The sequence below is a fragment of the Cervus canadensis genome, chromosome 29 (assembly GCF_019320065.1).
Source record: "Cervus canadensis isolate Bull #8, Minnesota chromosome 29, ASM1932006v1, whole genome shotgun sequence".
NCBI lineage: Eukaryota > Metazoa > Chordata > Mammalia > Artiodactyla > Cervidae > Cervus > Cervus canadensis.
The window spans coordinates 22626495-22650119 of record NC_057414.1 but is presented as its reverse complement, the minus strand read 5'-3'; the positions used below and the strand labels follow the sequence as shown (position 1 = coordinate 22650119).

Here is a 23625-nt window from a genome sequence, read left to right as displayed (position 1 = left end):
ACATGGATATTGGCTCCAAAGAGTGAACAGGGGAACCGTGTGGAAGGTTGCTCTGGCTCAACCATCTAGAACCTAGGCAGGGAAACCAGTTGTACTGGTGAGATAAGATGAGAGCTGGAATTGCATAAGACAAATATTTGAAAGGCAGAGAGGATGGCAAGCGTTGGTGATTAATTTAGAATGTGGAAAGGCCGGCCAAAGGAGTCAGAGGGGGAAGAGTCCGAATTTCTGACTTGAGAGGGACAGGGTGAATGAAGATTGTGCAAATGAATAGACAGTCACACCCAAGAGAGGCCAGGAGGAGACTGATTTTACAGCTGTTTGGGGGCGGTTGGAAGGGAAGGGTTACGTTTCGATGTGAATTCAAGATGAGGATGTTCAACATGCAGTTGACATTATAGGTTTTGGAAAGGGTCAAACGCAGGTCAAGGCTACTGGCCGAGGCCTTGGATGCGGGCCAACGCAGCCTAGAGGGTGAGGAAAAACGCTGGAGAGAGGGGCCCAGAGATCCCCGACATTGAGGGAGAGGTCTCCGAGCTTTCTACCCAGCAGGGCGCAGCCACGTGCTCTGGGCGCGCCTAGGCCGCACCCTCCGGCCCCCACCGGGCCCCATCCCTCTGGGCGGGGCGAGCAGCGATACCCGGAAGTCACCCGGAAGGCGAAGTCCCGGTAGGCGTCGAGCTGGGAGGGGCCCCGCCGAGGCGTGCCAGGGGCCAGGGAACGCGGGCCTGGAGGGATGGCCGGATGTCCCGGCCCGCAGCTCTGAGCGCCGCGGCGGCGGCGGCGGCGGCGGCGGCGGCGGGGGTGGCGGCGCTAGTAGCCGCCTTGCTCCTGCTGCAGCCCGAGGACGTGGGGCCCGGGGCCAGCCTCAGGTAACCCCTCCGCTTGGGGGACCGAGCTGGGCTCCGCGCCCCCTGTGGTTGGAGGAAGGAGGGGCCAGAGTCGGGGACACCGTGGGGGACACGGGGCGTCCTGGTACCGGCAGTTTGTGGCACCTGGGCGCAGCCCCTGTTCCAGCCCCTTCTGAGGTGTGGGTTGGCTCAGGTGCTGGGGAACGGCCAGGGCGCCCCGCCCTGCCGGTGACTCTGCACTTTCCCCTGGGCCCAGACTGCGGAGAAGAACCGTACCTTCCTCCAAAACACACAACCTACCCTTGTTCGGGGGGAGCACGGCCGCCCCTGAAACGTCCCCGAGACCAGCACCTGTTAATGTTATTTCTGCAGTATGGCCGAGACAGAAGCCCTGCCGAAGCTTCGGGAAGACTTCAGGATGCAGAATAAATCCGTCTTTATTCTGGGCGCCAGCGGGGAAACCGGCAGAGTGCTCTTGAAAGAAATTCTGGAACAGGGCCTGTTTTCCAAAGTCACGCTGATTGGCCGGAGGAAGCTCACGTTGGACGAGGAAGCTTATAAAAACGTGGTGGGTATTTGAGCTGGGACTCAAAAGTGTCCCCGCAGTGTTGCTTCAGGGTGAGGGTATTTTCTGCTGCAAGGCTTGCGGTGGTCCCAAGAGGCGTTCAAGTGTGACCATGGTTGGCCTGTGAGAGGCTTTACTGGAAGCTGGGTTGTATGTCCAGGTGGGCCTCTTCCTCACTTGAACAAAGCCCTTCTCTCAGTCCGGACCCCCATAAGGTGGAGCCGAGGTGAAAGGGAGGCCAGGGACGAAGAGAAGAGCCATGTTGCGAGGGTTCTTCAATATGGCTTCTAGAAAAAACAGTCCTGCGACCTAGGGCAATTTTCTCAACCCCATTGCTTGTTTTCTTTACCTGTCCACTTGACACTAATGTCAGTGAATCAGAAGATGGTTTGTGGAGTGGGAAATGCTTTCTGGCATTGAGATGTGCTCTTATTCAGCTGCAAGAATTTGCCCTGCCTGACTTCTTAGGGCTGCAGGCTTGTGTCTGTAAGTTGAATCATCCTTTTACTGTCACTTACACTGTCTTGGTTGACCCACTGATACAGCAGACTGCAGTCTGGTGCTCATCCTCTAAATATTTGAAGCTTGAGCTTGGTGGAGATTTGTAAAGGGAGTAATTTGTAAACTGCAGTAAATTAAACTGTAGTGTAATTCTGGTATCTCCAGCTGTTCCCACAGGTTTCACAGGTGGAACATTCCAGTTAACAACTGTCTCACAGATAAATGTCCTTGACTCCTGCGGGTCATTTTGCATATGTTTTTGGTCTCTCAGGATTTTTGTGTTCTAAGACTTAGGTAATATGTGATCTTCATAGTCTGACTTCATGGGGCGTGAGGTCGGACACTTCTGGCCATTAGAAACTGAAATGGAGTTTTGTGCTTTGATGGCCGAGTTTTGGTGGCACTTCTTTTGGTCAGGCACTTTCTGTAAGCATTCTTTTCTTCAGCATTGGGTAGAGTGCCAGGAAAATGCTTTTGAAAGAGAGGGAAAAGCAACATTTTGTGTAAACTCCTGGATGATGGGAACTTCTGAAACTTTTCTTTTTTAAATTTCACAGCAAACTTAAGAGGTTAGATGGAGTTTCTTGAATGTTCACGAGTGTGAGAATTAGCAAGGGTGCTTATCAAAAGTACGGTGTTGGCATGAGACCTAGGAGTGTGGCTTTTTGTCAAGAACCTGCTGCCTGATTCTAATGCTGCTTTAGACTGAAAGAAAGGTTATCTTTCACATTTTATTGATGAAGGAACTGAGACATGTAAATAACTTGGCCAAAATGATTATCATGCCTAGTAAGCAGCAAACCCAAGACTCAAACCTAGGTTTTGAGATTCCAGACACCATTTCCTTCCTTGACATTATACCTCATTGGTATTTCTCCTGGTAATATATAGAGAGGTCTTTTATTTTTCCAGAGAGAAAAGTATATTTGAACCTGACTTAAGAGAGCTAGATCACCTGTAGTCCAGTTGTGTGTACTGTAGACATTTAAGTACATTGTTGATGTTTAAATTTAGATTTATTGCTTTTTCTGGAAGAAAATGAGCTTGCAAAATGTGATGTTAAGTGAATGGACTCTAGTAGTATTCTCTCATTTATTCTTTAAATCTAGAGGGAGTATTTTTTTTCCTGTTTGTTTTAATAACGTCAAGTAATATACAGCTATGTCTCTCTTGTCTAGAATCAAGAAGTGGTGGACTTTGAGAAACTGGATGACTATGCTTCTGCCTTTCAAGGTCATGATGTTGGATTCTGTTGCCTGGGTACCACGAGAAAAAAAGCTGGGGCGGTAAGGAAGAAATAACACCACCCTTTTCCCTTTTCTCTTGTCAGTCACGTCAGAGATTCCATTTTTGCTCCCCCTTTTGCTTTTGCTGTGCTTAAGTGTATATTAGCACTTAACATTTAAGATTCCATGTGCTGCCCTAGCATTTGCTATATTTTAAATAGTACTGATAAGTTCATCTTTCCTTCAACATAATCCTTGAGTTCAGATCCCGTCATAGATATTTCATGGTCTTGCCTTTTACAAATATTGTGGTCACTCCATCCTCTGACTAAGGTTTGAGTAAAAGTAACTGGCTCATACTCTTAGCAGTAGGTTTTTTTGTTTCTTTATAAATGCCTTAAATTGATCGCTCTCACTTGAGTGATTTGCTTCAACCTATTTTCATGCAGAGCCTTAAGCTTCCACGCTAGAACATCAGAGGCACGATTCAGCTAGCCTCCAGTGATGACTCAGCCTCCAGCGATGATTCAACCCCTGTGGTGATTCAGCCTTAACTGACTCAGAACTGTCTTCACACACATTTTATTTGCTTTTTAATGATAAATTGCATTCTAAATTGCATCAGCCTCTGTCTGGAAGTCAAACTTTACTATATAGTTAGAAATCAAAGCTTACTATGTGGATCCTGAGCAAGTAATGCGTACATCTTATTTAATTTATACCTTGACTATAGTTTATCTCCCTAACGAATTTACTTGCTGGAGTTAAACATGTCTGTTAACATGCAGGACCACGATGGTCCCATGGGGGCTTACCATAGGTTTATAAACAGGCCCAGGCATCAGAATCATTCAGAGAACGCACGGTTAAGAACTATTGATTTATACCAACCAAGAAGTTAGCCTCAGATGTATTTCTCTGGGCTCTTTGGGTGATCCAAAGAATAATTCCATTTATGCTTTCATTAGGGACAAATTTCCAGATTTTCTGTAGTTTTGCCATGTGCCCAGAGGAACAATTGATTTTTTAGTTCTTTGCTGGGAAATGAGGATTACCAAGTTTGACTCTCTCTGGAATTGGCACATCATCTCTCCTACGAAGGGTCATTTTCCTGCCGAGCAGCTCATGCTGTCTTTTCTGTCCCAGGGACAGTCACAAGCCTTGTGCCCTCTAAAAGCATGGAAAAATTTTTGTTCTAGTACCCTGCAGGTTCCACGGTCTCAACTGCCGACCTGACTTTGGTGGTGACTCAGCAAAATAAAAAACACTGCATTAGGCATAGAGCGATTGACTTTCATGACAGAAGGCAAATCTCATAGGGCTCTCCAGGGGAAAGTCTAAATTGTTTTATTGCATTCAAATTACGTAATGCAGTTTTAATCAGGATTTGGGTGTGTTCCCTGTCCGGAACATTTTTGTTTTGATGGGAGTTTTTTCCCCACCCCACAGGCTGCTCAATACCTTTTGTTCTCCAAACAGTTTGAAAAGATAAAAGTAACTAATGAGTAAGGAAAAGACTAGTAAACCAAATATATAATCTCAGAAATTAGTTAAGGCATAAATGGTTTAAGAAGATAGTGACAGGAAATAAGCTGACACTTCCTCCAGAAGTCTTTTTTGTTTTTAATTTGAAACTAATTTAGATTGGATGCAATATAAAGCTTGGAGGTTGTGATAACTTAAGGCAGTTTAAAAGAAGTGACAGTTCACAAGTGACTAGGTAGTTGTTTGATGGGGGCCTCACCCCACCTGGTATTCTGGTCAGGAACCCTGTCTGTCTTTTTTTTTTTTTCATGGTATCTGGGCTTTATTTTTTATTTTTTTCATTTACTTTTATTAGTTGGAGGCTGATTACTTTACAATATTGTAGTGGTTTTTGTCATACATTGACATGAATCAGCCTGTCTGTTTTTTAAAAATAAGGTCATTGGATGGCTTTTGCAAGTTGGTGGCTAGCCAAGTGTCGTTCTGTAGCTGTTTTGTAACTGAAACAGCCCACATTTTCATCTAGTACCCTGAGTTTCCAGTAGAGGAACTTCAAGAAATTCAGGGTTTCTATCTCTAGTGTTGAAGCCTTCTGAGTAGCCCACTTATTTCCCTTTGACCTTCATTGTATTAGTTTGCTAGGGCTGTCATAACAAAAGATGATAACCCCTGTGGCTTAAACAACAGGAATTTCCTGTCTCCCAGTCCTGAAGTCTGGACATCTGAGATCGGGGTATTGACAGTGTTGGTCCTTTCTGAGGGCTGGGAGGGAAGGATGCTTTCCAGGCTTCTCTGTTTGACCTGCAGATGGCTGACTTCTCTCTGTGTCTATTCTCATGGCGTTTTTCCTACATACTTTCGTGTGCATGCTGTCACTTCAGTCTGTCTGACTCTGTGCGACCCTATGGACTATAGCCTGCCAGGCTCCTTGGTCCGTGGGATTCTCCAGGCAAGAATACTGGAGTGAGTTGCCAGGCCCCTCTCCAAGGGATCTTTCTGACCCAGGGGTCAAACCCTAGTCATTGTCTCCTGCATTGGCAGGTGGGTTCTTTACCACTAGCGCCACCTGCCAGTGGCCATGTCCAAATTTCTCCTTTTTATAACAATACTGGTCAAACTGAATTAAGAACCACCATACTCAGTATGGGGCTTCCCTTGTGGCTCAGACTATAAAGAATCTGCCTGCAATGTGGGAGACCTGGGTTCATTCCCTGGGTCAGAAGGGTATGGCTTCCGGGAGGGTATCCCCTGGAGAAGGGTACGGCTACCCACTCCAGTATTCTTGCCTGCAGAATTCCATGGATAGAGGAGCCTGGCTGGCTACAGTCCATGGGGTCGCAAGGAGTTGGACATGACTGAGCGACTACTCAGTATGACCTCATCTTAACTAATTACATCTGCAAACAAGGACACATTTACTGGAGTTTAGGCCTTCAACATATGAATTTTGAGGGGAGAAGGTTGCAACCATAAAATACAGTCTACCAAGATTTCTGTTGACGCTGGTGCAAGGGGTAGGTCTGTTAGCCGTCTTGAGCTGTTTGGAAAACCGTTTCCTTTAGCAGTAGCTGGTGAGATGCTGATCATCTTTTCACAGTCACAAGCCATAGTTGTCCAATCAATGCAGGGACTTTGTGACCTGGCCCTAATCCAGATGTGTTGCATCAGAATCTGAGGTTGAAAGCCTGTTTTTAATAGGCTTCTTGGGGGATTCTGATGCAGCCAACTTTCTTCTTCTTGTTGGGCCTGCTTTCAGGAGGCGTTGGGCAGTATTAGTCCTCCTTACCTGCTGGTTTTCCAGGTACTGTTGACCCAGATGGCCTTCACCTTGCTTTGCTATGTAACTTAGGTGCCAGTGAAGGTTGAAATATCCCTTGCAAAGCAGATCTACATTGGCTGTAAGTGAAGTGCAAAAAAAGAGGTGCCACTGAGAATGGTGCTTTCTCCTTATTAAGTGAAGGATTTGGTTAGTGAGTTTGAGGGGGGTGTTATTGTAGTTTCATCTTTTCATTTATGTCCTCACCAGCTCAGCACAGGATTCTGAAGTCCAGGCTCTTGGAGTCTATCAAATGAACGGTACCATTAATGTGATTAACACAGCTACTGTCACGTTTATTAGGCATCATTGAAGTCTCTGGGCTTCTGATTCTAATAATACACTCTTCTAAACCAGGCACTTGCACACTGCTGTGGGCCGAATACAGCCTGCCTGTTTTTGAATAGCCCTTGAACTATGTTCTATAAATGTTTTTATATTTTTAAGTGGTTAAAAATTTTCAAAGAGGAAAAATGTGTCATGACATATAAGGATATAAGAAATTCAAATTTCTGTATCCATAAATAAAATTCTATTGAAATATTTTCATTACTTTATGTATTATTAATGGCTACATTTGCACGATGATGGCAGAGGTGTGTAATGACAATTGTAAATCTGCACATATTTACTATCTCATCCTTCACAGGGAAAGTTTGCCAGCCCCTGTTGTCACCTCTACTGTTTTATTTGATGTCTAGGAGGGGACTTGTGAAGTAGTGAGGTCCCAGATGGTTCAAGGGACCCAGATTATAGGCTCTGTTTGGATACCGAGTGGCTATGGGGCCTTGGGTATGCCAATTAGCTCCCAAGGATCATGGCCTCCTTGTTTGTGCTGAGAGGGAGGTGACCACTGCAGCCCCTTTGGCCTGCAAAATTCTTTGACTTTTAAAACACAGAGAAAAGAGTGCCCCATATGGGAAAAAAAAAATGTGTGAGAACATGGAGATTGGCTCAGGAATCTCTGTAAGATTTTGTTTTCCTCTCCAGAGCTCTTTGGCTCACCAAGACCTTGCTTCCCACTCTGTACTTGAAGTATAGACGTGCTCTCCAGGACAGGAACACATGGGGGTCTCAGGTCATACCATTCATTGTTGGTCGGCATCTCTTTGTTTTCTAGTCTAATTTGTAGGGTTGGATTGAAAAGGGAGTGGAGGAGAAAGAATCTGAAGCAGCAATATGGCCAAGTGGGACCCTTTGCGGGATGATAGATCCTCCCTTCTTGGAAAAGATTCTTCTTGACCTTGCGTCATTCCCACTGCTTGCTTGTCGTATCAGTCGGTATTGAAATACTGTGTCGGGATGAGTTATTCCTAAGGCACAGTGTTCCCGGTGTGCAGGCATTGGCAAAGATTAGAAAGAATACTTAGTAGTTTTGGATTGTCATAAGACGTAAAGAGTAATTAGAGAATTTGTCTCCGTAGATGTTTGTGGAGCTCACAAAGCGCTCTCTGCTATGTCATAGGAGTATATTGTGTTTATTCTTTTGAGCAGGTACTGGAAAAGGAAATTTATAGTGGCAATTTATTTAATCAATTCCTTTTTCTAGACAGACTCTGATTCCTGTCTTAGGGTAAAACACACCAACTGTGGATCATAAAGACACAATAATATAATGGACTTAATGCTCTCAGAAGAGACGTCTGTTTTTTCCTGCTATATGGTTGGGGAAACTAAGTACAGTTTTTCCGAAAATTGTGTTTCTGGGATATGGAGTAGCTTGTTTTAGTTTGTTTTTCTATTGCTTTTTTATTTGAGCTGCTAGAGAACAAGAAAGGGTGTTAATAATAAGGTTTTAAAGATAGCTCCCTTCGGTCTGTAAACAGCATCTTCCTCATTCCAGAGAAAACCAGTTATGTGTCGGTGTCTCGGACTCAGTCGCTGGGATCGCATTTAGTTTGGTTTCCAAGTCCTTGAAAGCCGTTGACCCTTTGCTTTTGAGTTTCATTCACCAGCTGAAAGGCCACGCATCAGGGTGGGGGAAGTGAAATTCAAAGTTTGTGGGCTTGGAAAGATGCGTATTTATAATCAGCTTGAGGGCTCAGAGGATTTGTGAAATCGTTTTGGATTAACAGCCATTGATTGCTAATAAAACAGTATTTTGCTTTGTCCAGAGAACAGCGGTGGAGAAAGGTATGGGCACCTTGTCAACAGGGCCCCATTGAGCAGGACTGATGGGCCAAGTGTGGGGGTCGCAGCAGCAGCGTGGGTGCTCGTCCCGCAAGGAGCCGTTGTCAGCCCTTCGCCCGGCGGGTGACAGGAGGGACGCCAGAGGCTGATGGCTGGGGTGCTATTGATGTGCCTTAGCTGACTAATCAGATTGAAAAAAGTCCCATGGTATTTATGTCACTTTAATTTTCATCAAACAATTGGAGACGACAGGACTCTATTAAGGAGAGGTTGATCCAGAACTAAAGCCAAATAAATTGGGGTCTCAGTTTAATCAAATTATCCCTTTACTGGCCTTGGATTAAGTGAGAGCCACGGCGTCGGTCTAGAGCCTTGTGATTGGCTGATGCTTTCCCTTATTTTTAAAGACGCTGATGAAAGAAGAAACGTTTTTTGACAGAGGTAGTTCTAATAATCCTTCTAAGAAATAGTGCTAAACCAGCAGCGACAACAAAAAGGAATTTCGCTCGTCAACACTGTAATTTTATTGGAAATAGTGGACCTGTTATGAAAATCAGAGTTCTGGTGAATTGGAGTGAGGGGAAGAAAATAGGTATGGAAGAGAAGTAGAGTGTTTTTGAATTTTTCGATGTCATTTTGGGTGGTTCTTGGCACATTTTTCAGCACATGTAAAATCTCAATTCAGAGAATGGCTCTGAGGAGGTCAGTCTCGTCCCACTCTCAGGATGTGCTGAGTATTAAAATCAGTTTGCTGCACACCCATTTAGAAAAGCAGCAAGAGAGAATTTCAATCAGTGTGTAGGATAGGTCTTCCAGTCCAGAATTAGGATTGAATGTCAAAGTCTACAACACAAAAGGAGATGGGGATGATACCTGGCTAATAGTTAAGGTTATATCATCTAAAAGAAGGAAAGGCAAAGGAACAACACTGTCCTGCAGGTCGTGGACATAGTCAAAAATTCTCTGTGGGGTGTGATGAAAAGAGAGGACAAAACAGGTTTTGGGGGTAACAGTGATGCTCTATTTCTGGGGGCTGGTTGCAGAAGATGTTTAGTTTATGAACACTTTATAGCCAGTCCTAAACTGAAAATCTGTTTTCTTTTATGATCCACTGCAAGACAAGGTTTGGAAAGTTTGCTCAGACCTCTTGTTTTAGGATTGAATTCTGTATTGGTTTCCTATTGCTGCTGTAACAAATTCCCTCAAAGTTAATGGCTTGAAACAACGTGAATTTATCATCTTATGGTTAGCAGGCGGATGTGGATTTTGCTGAGATAAAATCAAGGTGTTGACAGGGCTGCATTCTCTTCTGCCGGCTCTAGGGGAGAATCCATTTCTTTACAGTTTCTGGCTCTAGAGGCCACGGGGGTTCATGGTCCCTTCCTCCATCTTTAAGGCCAGCAATGGGGGATCCAGTGCCCCTCACACTGCCTGGCTCCAGCCTCCTTTTCTGCTACCCTTTTCCACTGTAAGGACTCTTGTGATTCCATTGGGCCCAGTTGGATATACAGAATAACCTTTTTCAGCGTCAAGGTGGTTGTCACTCATTGTCGTTGTTCATCGCTAAGTTGTGTCTGACTCTTTGTGACCCCATCAAACTGTGGAAAATTCTTAAAGAGATGGGAATACCAGGCCACCTTCCATATCTCCTGAGAATCCTGTATACAGGTCAACAGTTAGAACCGGACATGGAACAAAGGACTGTTTGAGAATTGGGAAAGGAGTACCTCAAGCCTGTGTATTGTCACCCCACTTATTTGATTTATATGCAGAGTAAATCATGCAAAATCCCACAGTGGGGTGAATAACAAGCTGGAATCAAGATTGCTGGGAGAAACATCAACAACGTCAGATACACTGATGATACCACTTTAGATCCAACCAGTCCATCCTAAAGGAGATCATTCCTGAGTGTTCATTGGAAGGACTGATGTTGAAGCTGAAATTCCAATACTTTGGCCACCTGATGCCAAGAGCTGACTCATTGGAAAAGACCCTGATGCTGGGAAAGATTGGGGGCAGGAGGAGAAGGGGATGACGGAGGATGAGATGGCTGGATGGCATCATCAACTCGATGGACATGGGTTTGGGTGGACTCCGGGAGTTGGTGATGGACAGGGAGGCCTGGCATGCTACGGTTCATGGGGTCACAAAGAGTCGGACACGACTGAGCGACTGAACTGAACTGAACTAATGGCAGAAAGTGAAGAGGAACTAAAGAACCTTTTGATGAGGGTGAAAGAGGAGAGTGAAAAAGCTGATTAGCAGCCATAATTCCACCCGCAACCTTCATTCACCTTGGCCATGCAGCCTGTAACACATTCACAGGTGTGGGGATTAGGATGTGGGCATCTTTGAGGGGCCATTATTCTGTCTACCACAACAATGAATTAGTCTTGCCATTAGCTGGAGACGGTGTGAAGTAAGAAGGAACATGGGTACAAGTGGGAAGCCCTGCTTAGAGAGTCAGGAATTTGCATGCTGTTCTCAGCTCTCTCACTTATTAGCCGGGAGTTCTTGGAATACTGGGCCTTGTGGTCACATCTCCACAGTGAGGGGGTTGGCTGTGATGTTTCTCAAAGTGCCTTCTATCTATCCTATGAAAGATATATACATTTAGGATCAATAACTACGAGAGGGCAGACTTTTAAAAATTTAATTATTCTTAATTGAAGGATAACTGCTTGACAGAATTTTGTTGTCAAGCAGCAACAAGAATCAACCTTAGGTACACCCATGTCCCCTCCCTCCCGAACCTCTCTCCCATATCTCTCCCCATCCCATCCCTCTAGATGGTTACAGAGTCTCTGTTTGAGCAGATTTTTAATTAAAAACAACAAAAAAATCACTGAGACAGTAATCTAGCCTTCAGATTTGGAATCCTCCTTATGTGAAACCTCATTATATAATTGTGGGTACTTGTGAAGTTCAACTTCACTGGACTTTAGACTTCTTTTCAGCTGTCCTGAGTTTGAGTATGCCCGGCCTTGTGGTGGTCCCAAGAAGCTATTACACGGAATTCCCTTTTCTGGATATAGGCATGTGTCCTTCAGTTAGACCCTAAAAATAAAAATGAGTCCATATTATCTTGTTTACACCATCCTCTCCCCTCCTCCTTTGATTGCCTCTTATTTTTTTCCTAGTTGGATTTGCCTTTTTTCTGCTTTCACTGGACTTTTATTCATTCCAATATTTTTGGAGTACCTACCAGGTACTGGGCATACAGATGCTGAGATGTGAACTAAGAAAGACCCAACAGCTACCATCACTGGGCTGAGTCTAGATCAGGGGTCTCCAGACATTCTTAATTATATGTTGTTGTTTATTCAACTCTTTTGCGACCCCCATGGACTGTAGGCTGCTAGGCTCCTCTGTCCATGGGATTCCCCAGGTAAGAATACTGGAGTGTGTTGTCATTGCCTTCTCCAGGGGATCTTCCCAACCCAGGGATCAAACCCATGTCTCCTGCCTGTCAGGTAGATTCTTTAACACTGAGCCACCTGGGAAACCCCCTTGATTATACACCTGTCAGTAAAAAGTTTGCAGATGCACTCCTTACTAACATGTAAAGTATGTTGTAAAACATACATAAGAGTTGGAAATTAAATAGACTTCATTCTCACAGTGCCTGGATAGTGTTTGCAGCCAGTCTTTTGAGACACTACCATGTTAAAGTTAACACTGAAAAAAAACAGAGAAAACACAAACAGGGTGGTAAGGTTGTAAAGTGATTAAAGATAAAGAAATGTGAGACTAAAAACAGTCTCTCAGCCTGATAATATCATCGTTTCTTTTGCTCATTGCAGAGTTGCTTGGTGTCTGGTTTCAATGTCACTGTCCTTGTTTTTTCATCACAGTCTGGCCTTGCTGCTGAAGCTGGTACATCCGTCCTGAGCGTCACATCACAGCCATTCCCAGGGTCTGAGCCTGACGTTCATGTTTTACTAGGATTCATTTTACTTAGATCCTCTTCCTTCCCCACCGCAGAACTGCTTACCTGCCACCAAGCTGAGGAGTAATTTTTAAGACAAACTCACAGCTGTTTGGAAATAACTCATTCTTTTTGCCCTTAGGAGGGATTTGTCCGTGTTGATCGTGATTATGTCCTGAAGTCTGCAGAGCTCGCAAAGTCTGGAGGGTGCAAGCATTTCAACTTGCTCTCCTCTAAGGGAGCTGATAAGTCAAGCAATTTTTTATATCTGCAAGTCAAGGTTTGTGCATGTTTCTGTCTTTTATATACTTTGGGGAACCTTGGCTTTTTGGCAGTAATAATATAAAATGCTAGGTAATGCCAAAATGCACTAAATGCATTATGTTATGCATTTTTTATAGCTGCAGGGACTGCTCTTTTGCCGGGATATATTTAGTAATCAAGAGTGATTTGAAAGATAATTTCCAGTGTCTTCCCCTTTGTTAATTATCTGGTAAGCATGAAATGAAATGTTGCCATCTCTGGTATTGAAGATAAGCTGAGAACCCTAGCATTAGAAGAGACTTTGAGATAGTTCAGTGCATCTTTTTTAATTTTCTACTGCATGTCATCTCTTCCTTCACTTTCCAGACTCTAGAAGCTGAAAATCTGAAAGAGGATATTTACATATAACGAGACCGGCAGAAGCAGATTGTCTTCAAAACCCCAAGTTACTCTTGTTAGCATTACAGCAAGTTGGTCTTGATTACATACTAAATGTCTTTTGCTAACAGGGGGAAGTGGAAGCTAGAGTTGAAGAGTTAAAATTTGATCGTTACTCCATATTTAGGCCTGGGTAAGTATTTCTACTGCCTAGGAGTACACCTTTAAGTTGGTTATTCTCTAGGAGCTGCTTTTTCATTTGAAGAGACTGACAAATAAGATATCTATGATGTGAATAGAAGTCGTATGGAGGGAGAGCACTTCCCCGAAGAACCCAGCTTTGGGCTTTCAAGAAAGGGGTAGATGGTTGTTGGTGCCGGGTTCAGAATAGTCTGGAATTTCATGGGTAGCTTTTGCTGCCTTCTTCTTCAGAATCCTCTTCATGTCCAAATAAGACTGTTTTCACACTGGACTGGTGTTTGGGCTGCCCTGACAGAGTAACATCACAGAAGGGGAGGTTACCAGTCCAAGGTCAAGGTGCCATCCGGGTTAGTGTTGGGTGACGTCACACTGGGGGTTAGGGCTTTAACATGAATTTGGGGAGACACAGTTCAGTTACCATCCTGTATGGTCTGAGATTCCAGGAGATAGTGGAGGACAGGGAAGCCTGGTGTGCTGCAGTCCATGGGGTCACAAAGAGCTGGACACGACTTAGTGACTGAGCAACAACAGTGATCTGAACGCAGTTTACCATCTGTTCCCCCGCTTTTCTTTTTCTCTCTAGAGTTCTCTTATGTGATAGGCAGGAGTCTCGCCCAGGTGAATGGCTGGTTAGGAAGTTCTTTGGCTCCTTACCGGAATCTTGGGCCAGTGGGCACTCTGTGCCGGTGATAACTGTGGTCAGAGCAATGCTGAACAACGCAGTGAGACCAAGTGACGCGAAGAAGGAGCTGCTGGATAACAAGGCCATCCATGACCTGGGGAAAGCCGATGACCCTCTCAAGCCATGACCACACTGAATAAATGTTTATTTTTTAATTGTCAGACTTAACACCTACTAGCTAATTGGTAATTTCAGAGTCTAAAAAAAATGTGCTTTAACTATGGTTTTCAGTTTTCGTCCAGTCAAAAAATGATTGTGCTCTGCATCAGTGTTTTAGAACCTGGGGCTTTCCTCGCGGCTCAGATGCTGAAGAACCTGCTTGCAGTGTGGGAGACCCAGGTTCAATCCCTGGGTGGGGAAGATCCCTGGAGAAAGGAATGGCTACCCACTCCAGTCTTCTTGCCTGGAGAATTCCATGGACAGAGGAACCTGGCAGGCTACAGTCCATGGGGTTGCAAAGGGTCAGACACGACTGAGCAACTAACATTTACTTGCTTGTACATAAGTAGACATCACCCGGGAAGCCTTTCAAAAATAGAGATCCACCAGCTCCTTGGTGGCCTAGTGTCTGGTATTCTGCACAGAAATAAAGAGATTCATAGGAGGGCCTGAGTCAGACTTTTCTGACTCAGAATTTTTGCGTTATGGGCACACAAATCTGTTGTTGAAACTTACAGAAATCTGTTGTTGAAACGACTGTTCTGATGCCACTGGCACAGAGGCCAGCTTTGAAATGCTTTTCTGCAGAGTCACAGCAGCAGTGCACACTTTATGTATCATGCAGATGAGTTCTGAACTAAAATTGTTTACATTTGTGTCTCTGAGTTACCCTGTGGTGACTGCCTGTTAATTGTGTAAGTGAACATTATGCCTTACTACTTCTTTTGGATATATAATAAAAGTTATTATGTAACTGAGCTTATATAATTCATGGGAGAATTAAATAGAATAGTTAATATGAATGGACAAGTTGTGGGTGCCCTTAGATTGTTAGAAAATGCCCAGGTTTCAGTGGGAATATGCAGTGTATTGACCAGTGGGGTGATAGAATAGCAGCTAATATTTATCAGGTGATTGCTAAATGCCAACCTTTATACATGCTGTCTGTCCTTTAACCCTCCAAGCAATCCTTATAATTCACATCATCCCATATCTTAGATGGGGAAACTGAGGCTCACTGTGGCTAAGTGCCTTGCCCAAGGGCCCAAAGCTAAAGCCAGGAAGTAGCAGAACCAGGATTCTAACTCAAGTCAGCCTGAATCCATAGCTTCTGTTTTCAGCCACTTGGCAAGAGGATCCAGTATCCGTGTATTTCAAGGAAACTCCACCTAGTTGTTACTGGATCAGTACATGCCATGGATGCATAAGATTGAAATATTTGGGTTCTCTATTGGTCTAGGATCTCTCTAATGATTAACCACAAAACGTTCGCATAGTCAGTTAACATGTCTCAAAGTGCTTCACTTTAAAAACTATGGAAAAGGAAAGGAAGATGCAAAAGGAAAGGTCAAAGTCAAGAGGAGCACACATCAGGGAGCAAAGGACAGTAGCGAAATTAATCTTAACTTCTGTGCTGGGGGAAGCCAAGTAGTGAATTTCAAGCTTCGGTGGACACCAGAAGATACAGGCTATCCCCTTCAATGGGGTGTGTTTGCTGTGCTGAGTTGCTTAATCATGTCGGACTCTTTGCGACTCCACGGATTGTAGCCCGCCAGCCTCCTCTGTCCACGGGGATTCTCCAGGCCAGAATACTGTAGTGGGTTGCCGTGCCCCTCCTCCAGGGGATCTTTCCAACCCAGGGATGGAACCCAGGTCTCCCACAATGCAGGTGGCTTCTTTACCATCTGAGCTATAAGGGAAGTGTGCACACGTGTGTGTGTCTGTCTGTCCTGAGAAAGTATTGGGCATTCCCAATGTCAGTCATCTAGGAAAGAGGCATATCTTAGGATGGAATAAGCCCAATGTCAGTCATTTAGGAAAGAGGCATATTTTAGGATGAGATAAGATCTTGGAATATGGGCTTTGAGAATGAGATAGAACATCTTCCTTCTTCATGGAGGGTGGGGTTCCTCTGGGGCTGAACTCTTGAAGAGTCTGTGTGTTTGGGTGATAAACAACACCAAAGCATGGGCTGCAAGAAGTGTGGCATGAAGTGAGGGGACCCCATGAGGATATCTTGAGGCGGGTGGACTCTAAAAGCAGCTATACCCAGTGCCCAGTTTTAAATTATTCTGTTTGTTATTTCCTTACCCACAAACCTGTTGGGTCTTCAACATTCTATTCTTATCTCGGTAGTGAAGTGGGGTGATGGGAGAGGGTCTGTGTTTTATCTTTGGAGTAAAGAAAACTGCTCCCTGCTAAGCCCAGCATTGTGGTGACAGATAAACTCCTGACCCTGTCAGTCCTCCAGACTGGGTGTTACTTTGATTAATGTTAACATGGAGTTGTTCAGTCTGTTAGTCATGTCCGACTCTTATGCAGCCCTGTGGACTGTAGCCCGCCACGCTCCTCTGTTCATGGGCTTCTCCAGGCAAGAATACTGGAGTGGGTTGCCAATTCCTTCTCCAGGGGATCTTCCCAATCCAGGGATCAAACCTGTGGCTCCACTGATCTACCTGGGTTGTTAATGGGATTTAGCACGTCTTCCTCCAAATGTTATGCAGACAGGGAGAAGATAAGCCTTGCTGGAGAGTGTGTTGGAAGGATGAAGGAAAAACTGGATGAGCCCAGGTAACAAATGCGTTTGAATTCATTAGTTCATTCAATGCTATGTGCTACTCCTATGTGCCACTGGACATGTAGGCAGTGGGTTTACATCAGTAAACAGTGAACAGTACGTCTAACCTAGCGAAGCCAGCAGATAGTCTGGCAATATCCTACACTATGGGCTTCCCTGGTAGCTCAGCTGGTAAAGAATCCACCTGCAATGCAGGAGACCCTGGTTTGATTTGTGGGTCGGGAAGATCCCCTGGAGAAGGGACAGGCTACCCACTCCAGTTTTCTTGGGTTTACCTGCTCCTCAGACAGTAAAGAATCTGCCTGCAATGCCAGAGACCTGGGTTCAATCCCTGGGTTTGGAAGATCTGGAGAAGGGCACGGCAACCCACTCCAGTATTGCTGCCTGGATAATTCCATGGACAGAGGAGCCTGGTGGGCTATAGTCCATGGGGTTCGCAAAGAGTTGGACACAACTGAGTGACTAAGCATGGCAGAGTGGGACATCCTGATATAAGGGGACCTCAAAACTGGTATTTGATGGATTCTGACCCCTAGGCGTGACAATAAAAGAAAAGGAGTAAACTTCAGAAGAGTTTAGCAGTAATACAAGGAATTCTCATTAAGGAATTTTTTTATTCACTCAGCAAATTTATTGAGTACCTACTATAAGTTAGGCCACATGTTATGTGCCAGAGAAATGAAAGTAGAGACATGGCCCTTCCCTCATGCTCAAACAGTATTGTGGCTGAAGACTGAAAGAAGAAAGGAAAAAGGACTTCCCAGGTGGTGCTAGTGGTAAAGAACCCACCTGCAATGGAGGAGACAAGGGTTCGATCCCTGGGTCTAGAATATCCCCCAGAGAAAAAAATGGCAACCCACTCCAGTATTCTTGCCTGAAGAATCCCATGGACAGAGGAACCTGGTGGGCTACAGTCCATGGGGTCGCAAAGAATTGGAGGCATGCTGCGATTCATGGGGTCGCAAAGAGTCAGACCTGACTGAGCGACTGAACTGAATGAACTGAGGAGACTTAGTGCACATGCAGGTGCTAAGAAACTGACTGGAGGCTGCCTGGGTGACGGTGGAAGCTACTCTAGAAACAACGGTCTGAGGTGGAGACAAAAGCACCTCCCCTTCAGTAGGACTTCGTTATCAAAGACAGTTCAGTTCAGTCGCTCAGTCGTGTCCGATCTTTGCGACCCCATGAATCGCAGCACGCCAGGCCTCCCTGTCTGTCAGCAACTCCCAGAGTTTACCCAAACCCACGTCCATCGAGTTGGTGATGCCATCCAGCCATCTCATCCTCTGTCATCCCCTTCTCCTCCTGCCCCCAGTCCCTCCCAGCATCGGGGTCTTTTCCAGTGAGTCAGCTCTTCGCATGAGGTGGCCAAATTACTGGGGCTTCAGCTTCAGCATCAGTCCTTCCAATGAACACCCAGGACTGATCTCCTTTAGGACGGCCTGATTGGATCTCCCTGCAGTCCAAGGGACTCTCAAGAGTCTTCTCCAACACCACACTTCAAAAGCATCAATTTTTCGGTGCTCAGCTTTCTTCACAGTCCATCTCACATCCATACATGACCACTGGAAAAATCATAGCCTTGACTAGATGGACCTTTGTTGGCAAAATAATGTCTCTGTTTTTTTAATATGTTATCTAGGTTGGTCATAACTTTCCTTCCAAGGAGTAAGTGTCTTTTAATTTCATGGCTGCAATCACCATCTGCAGTGATTTTGGAGCCCCAAAAAATAAAGTCTGACACTGTTTCCACTGTTTCCCCATCTATTTGCCATGAAGTGATGGGACCAGATGCCATGATCAAAGACAATAGAGGCGGGGAAATGAGTAGCACCAAATGAAAGGCTGGAGTGGAAGTTTAGTCGCTCAGTCGTGTCTGACTCTTTGTGACCCCATGGATTGTAGACTACCAGGCTCCTCCATCCACAGGATTTTCCAGGCAAGAGTACTAGATGGAGTAGGTTGCCATTTCCTTCTCCAGAGGATCTTCCCGACCTAGGGATCAAACCCGGGTCTCCCACATTGTAGGCAGACACTTTATCATCTGAGCCACAAGGGAAGCCCCTGGAGAGTGGGGTCCAAGGAAGAGGCATGAGTTGAGATGTCAGACAAAATTAGAGCCTGGCACGCCATAGCAGTCAGTTTAACTGGATAAATTTGTGCCAAACCCAGTGCCAACATCTGGTACTAGAACTTGGGACATATACTTCAAAGACAAAACTGCTTAAAACGGCCCTTCAGGCTTTGGCCCCTGGTACATTCACTGGTCTCTGCAGTTCCCTTTCCCCAGCCGCACCCCAGAGGCGCCTCGGGCCCCGAACCAGGGTGGAGTCCCAGGCTCTCGCCTGCGTTTGACATTTTCCGCCACCAGAGGGCGCTGCAAGCAGCTCTCCCTCCACTAGCCGCTCTTCCCTAGAATAACGGATGGACTAGGGGCGCGATGCGGACTGCGGAGCCGCTGTTGGCTCTGGGCTGTGGGCCACGGTGTCAACGCTAATGCCTGCCGCAGCCCAAAGAGAATACCAAAGCTACGTACAAGCTGCAAGGGCCAGCCCAGGCTTCCGCGCACATTCAGCGCGCGCTGCGTCCGTCCTGCGTTGGGGGGGCGGAGCCCTGCCCTCACCCCGCCCACCCTAGTCACGCGAACGACCCTGCGCTCCTGAGGCCGGAAGCGCTCGCGAGCCGGCGCGCGCGCTCTCGCGTTTCCCGGCGTCCCCGAGGTTTCCCCGAGCAACGGCCCCGCTGCGCGCTCACGCTGCTTCCGGGGTTCCCGGGCCGGCGTTGCTCTGAGGCGGCTGCGCGCTCTGCGCCGGCTGTTCCCCGCCCAGCGGCGTGCTGGTCTCCCAGGGCCGCCTCAGCCATGTGCTCGTTAGCGTCAGGCGCTACCGGTGGGTACCCCGGGCCCTCGGCGCGCAGGCCGCGCCGCGGTGGGGCCAGTGAGAGCCCTCTTCCCCTGCGCCCCGGTCGGGGCGGAGGGGCCCAGCGGAGAGGAACGGGGAGGTGCGGGGTTGGGGGGGAGGGCCGGGCCCAAAGCCATCACCCCTCCCTGCCCCTCGTGCGCCCGGTTAGCACTGGTGTCCGAGGCCGTCTGACCGTTTGCGTGTGCTAGGCGCCGCGGAGGAGGAGGACCCGCCAGGCCAGTCCGACAGCGGCGACGAGGCCAGCTGGGAGGATGAGGACGACGCGGATCTCCCCTGCGCCGAGCAGCGGACCCCCTGCCTGTTCTGCCACAGGTTCGTCCGTCTCAGCGCCAGGTTCCAGCCCAGGGTGGCCGAGCCACGTGGGTTTTCGTGGTCGGTTCTGCTGGAGTCTATAACCCGAGTGGCTGCCCTGGAAATCTGGAACCCATGGTTGGGAGTGAGGGTTTGTCCAGAGGGAGGAGCCATGAGCTGGAAGCCAGGTTACAATATTGGTCTTTGACGGGCCTTAGTTTCTCCTTGTGTAAAAATAAAAGTCTTCTGGACTGGATCTGTGGTTCCCTAGTCTGGTTGTCACCTAAAACACTTAAGAAAAAAAAAATTACAGATGCTAAATTCTGCGCCTCCGCCCTTCTAGATCAGGGTTAGTGTCTAGGAATCTGCTTTTTTACAAAGACACTATCGGAAGTGATTCTAAAGAGTAACAAGTTTGGGAGTCACTAAACTAGATTAATCCCTCAGAATCCTTCCGGCTCTCCCTTTCTATATTTGTTTGACAAGTAGAAAGCTTTTCAGGTGTAAAATAGTTCCATTTGAACCATTTAAAGAACCTCGTTTGTTAGAGGACCCCCACCTGTTGAAGGTGAAGGAAATTGATGCCTTTTTGAGAGAAAGTAACTTGTTCAGAGTTGCAGAGCTGTGGTTTGTCTTATAGCCAAAACAGTGTTCTTTCAATTTAAAATTCTGCTTCTTCATCTCAACAAGCTTTGACTTTGACTGCTTCTCTGGGCAAGTGGGGATGAAAGAGGACTGAGTGGCATTGACTAGTCTTTAATAAACATTTTTATTAGTTCCTCCTGAGTTTGGGCATGGTACTGATTGATGGTATATTAGCATCTCTTGATTTCCTCAGTTTCCTCGTGTAGCCTCATTTGCGTAAATAAGGGATGTGTGCATATACTCTAGTCACAAAATAATATTTACTGAGTATCAGGCAGGTACTTCTTTGTGATAGGTTGGGTAAATACTACAAAAATAACCTATCATGGTAAATGTTTATTTAAAACTGCTGCCTATGTGCTAAGCATAAAGGTGTGTCTCTGCTGTAAATTCCTGACTTACTGTGCATCTTTCAGTTTTGCAGATAACATAATAAAGCAGCTTGGGCCTCCCAGTGTCTGTAATGCAAATCCTTGGGGAGCACGATAAGACTATTTTTTGAAATACGGCACTTTGGAAATGTGCCAGTTATAAAATTACATTTTATACTTTATTTCTAAAAGACGTTTGATCCTATGCTAGTTCAGAGCCTCTGAAAACAAGAATTGATACTTAGAGGAAAAAAGAGTCTTACATGGGGAATGTTCATGTCTTGAGAGACACAGATTATCAAAGGGATTTCTCTCTCCCAAAAGCTTTGTGATAAATTCACTGCTATTGTTTGGCATATTAATCTTGACCTTTAAAGGATAGTTTGTTTTAGGTGTAAAATGGGACTCAGAAGTACTAATTCCCTTTAGAAGTGCTGGGATCCTCTCTACAGGTGGTTTTTATTATTATTAATTGGAAGTAAAACTGGAAACTTGTAGAGTGAGGGGAAAAGTGTATATTTGATTAAGTATGAAATCAATAGAGTTGTTAGGTGACTATTCCATGAAGCTATTGCTTGATTTTTCAGGTTATTTACATCTGCTGAAGAAACATTTTCACACTGTAAGTCGGAGCATCAATTTAGTATTGATAACATGGTTCATAAACATGGTAAGTATTTTTTAGAATAAAGAAAATTTTAGTAATGAAATTCAAACTTTATATTTTACCACATCTCTTCATTTTCTATACAAGTCTAATATAGTGAAACATATAGTAACAGTTTATGAAAATGAGGTGTTTTTGGCAAGTGGCTTTTGAGGAAAGATTAATGAGTCATTCTTCTAGATAAGTTTCACTGTATTTAAGCTTAAATTCGCTTCACAGCTAAAAAGGAAAAAAAAACACCCTTGGCATGTGATTGCATTTTAATCATTTTAAGAGAAGGGGGGGATATTAGAATTAGGGAAAATAAGGGTAAAGGTGGACTTTGGAAAAGGAGGCAGATCATTATGAAAAAAGACAGCTTACAGCTCAGCATAACATAGACTTAAGGGCATACAAGATTGAGTTTTATAAGGAGTTCGATAAGAGTATGGAAGTAGGGAGTGATACAGTTAAAGTGGTAGCCAGAGGTTCAGATGATGATTCTGTTGTAGACATACTTAAAGCCTTTTACTCTAAATAAATATTGAAGAGCTACAGTATGGTTCTAAAATTAATTCAGTAGAGAATTGACTTTTTGGTCCCTGTATTTACTAATAACTAGGAAGGACATTACTGAAGAATAGCAAATAGGCAGATTTTAGGTCTTAGATACACATATGATGCAGTATGTTTTTGAACCATAAGTTCAACCGCAACTCTTTTTGTAAGACATAAACTACTGTTTAATTGTTTGTTTTTTTTCATATTTCTAATGTGCCTTTTTAAATTGGAATCATGCTTAATATAATGTTACGTTTTCACTTACCAAATAGGGGTTTTGTTTGTTATTATGCACATGAAGCACTTTCATATACCAGTGTGTTCTCATAAGTCTTCCTCCAGGGCTTTCCTGGTGGCTCAGGGGTAAAGAATCCGCCTGCAGTGCAGGAGGCACAGGAGCTGCATGTTCGATTCCTGGGTCGGGAAGATCCCCTGGGGGAGGGCATGGCAACCCACTCCAGTATTCTTGACTGGAGGATCCCACGGACAGAGGAACCTGGAAGGCTGCAGTTCATAGGGTTGTAGAGAGTCGGACATGAGAAGTAACTTAGCACATGTTCTCGTAATAGTCTTTCTCATGACAAATAATAATTGGTTGGACATGCTATTTTCTCTCCCTTATTTTAAATGCTGCTTCATTTCTGAAAAGGTGAGAACCAGATACAAGCCTTATTGTTTTTTCATTTGTATCATTTAACTTAATGTAAAAGCTAGTATACTTTGTATATTCTGTGACTTGGCAAAATGATAGTTTGATAGATACTGTAAAAATTGGGGAATTAGAAAATTTGGCTCTAGTGTCAACTGCCAAATACTTGGTAAAATCTAAGGCCTAATTTTCCTTATTTGTATTTTTCTGAGAAGAGTTGAATTCTAAAAATTAATTTCCCATTTTCTAGAAATGCAGGGAAGGCATTTAAAAATTTGTCATCTATGGCTGTTGTCTCACCAGAGAAGCATCTCTGGAGCAGGTCAATGAAACAAAACTCATGTTGAAATAAGTGAATTTTTTTTTCCCCTTTTAGGACTTGAATTTTATGGATACATTAAACTGATAAATTTTATTAGACTTAAGGTAAGATGGTAGCTTAATTTACAATTTTGTTTAAAACCTAAAGAAATGCTGCAGTGATTATCAGTGCACTCATTTTTAAGAGAATATGAAGAACTGCTCTATAAGGAAGTGTTTTAAATTTTACACTCATCATGTTGGAATTCTGGACATTAGGAACTAGCACAACATATAGCACCAGGTAAATACATGGTACTTACATGCATACATAAGTACCATATAATACATACCATACTTAAGTATGGTTTTAATTGTATGTGAGAGATGAATCAATATTATGTGGCAAAGTAATTCAGTGTCAGATAAAGAATACAGTCTTCCTATAAAATCAGAAATTTCTGATTTCTAGTG

General features: G+C 44.8%; 2 protein-coding genes across 2 annotated transcripts in view; both read left to right on the top strand.

Moving 5' to 3' along the window:
* The first annotated feature begins 659 nt into the window (after nucleotides 1-659).
* On the top strand, nucleotides 660-14847 carry HTATIP2 (HIV-1 Tat interactive protein 2). Its single transcript, XM_043452272.1, has 6 exons — nucleotides 660-872; nucleotides 1224-1419; nucleotides 3096-3203; nucleotides 12648-12785; nucleotides 13279-13340; nucleotides 13932-14847. The coding sequence occupies exons 1-6, from the start codon at nucleotides 745-747 to the stop codon at nucleotides 14155-14157; spliced, it is 858 nt and encodes a 285-aa protein (XP_043308207.1). The 5' UTR covers nucleotides 660-744; the 3' UTR covers nucleotides 14158-14847.
* Nucleotides 14848-19467: 4620 nt separating this feature from the next.
* Nucleotides 19468-23625, top strand: part of PRMT3 (protein arginine methyltransferase 3) — a 123006-nt gene continuing 118848 nt past the window's right edge. The window contains exons 1-4 of the mRNA XM_043451398.1: nucleotides 19468-19655; nucleotides 19877-20000; nucleotides 21583-21665; nucleotides 23228-23277. Of these exons, the coding sequence (XP_043307333.1) occupies nucleotides 19628-19655; nucleotides 19877-20000; nucleotides 21583-21665; nucleotides 23228-23277 (285 nt within the window). The 5' untranslated portion in view covers nucleotides 19468-19627. The remainder of the gene's footprint in view (nucleotides 19656-19876; nucleotides 20001-21582; nucleotides 21666-23227; nucleotides 23278-23625) is intronic.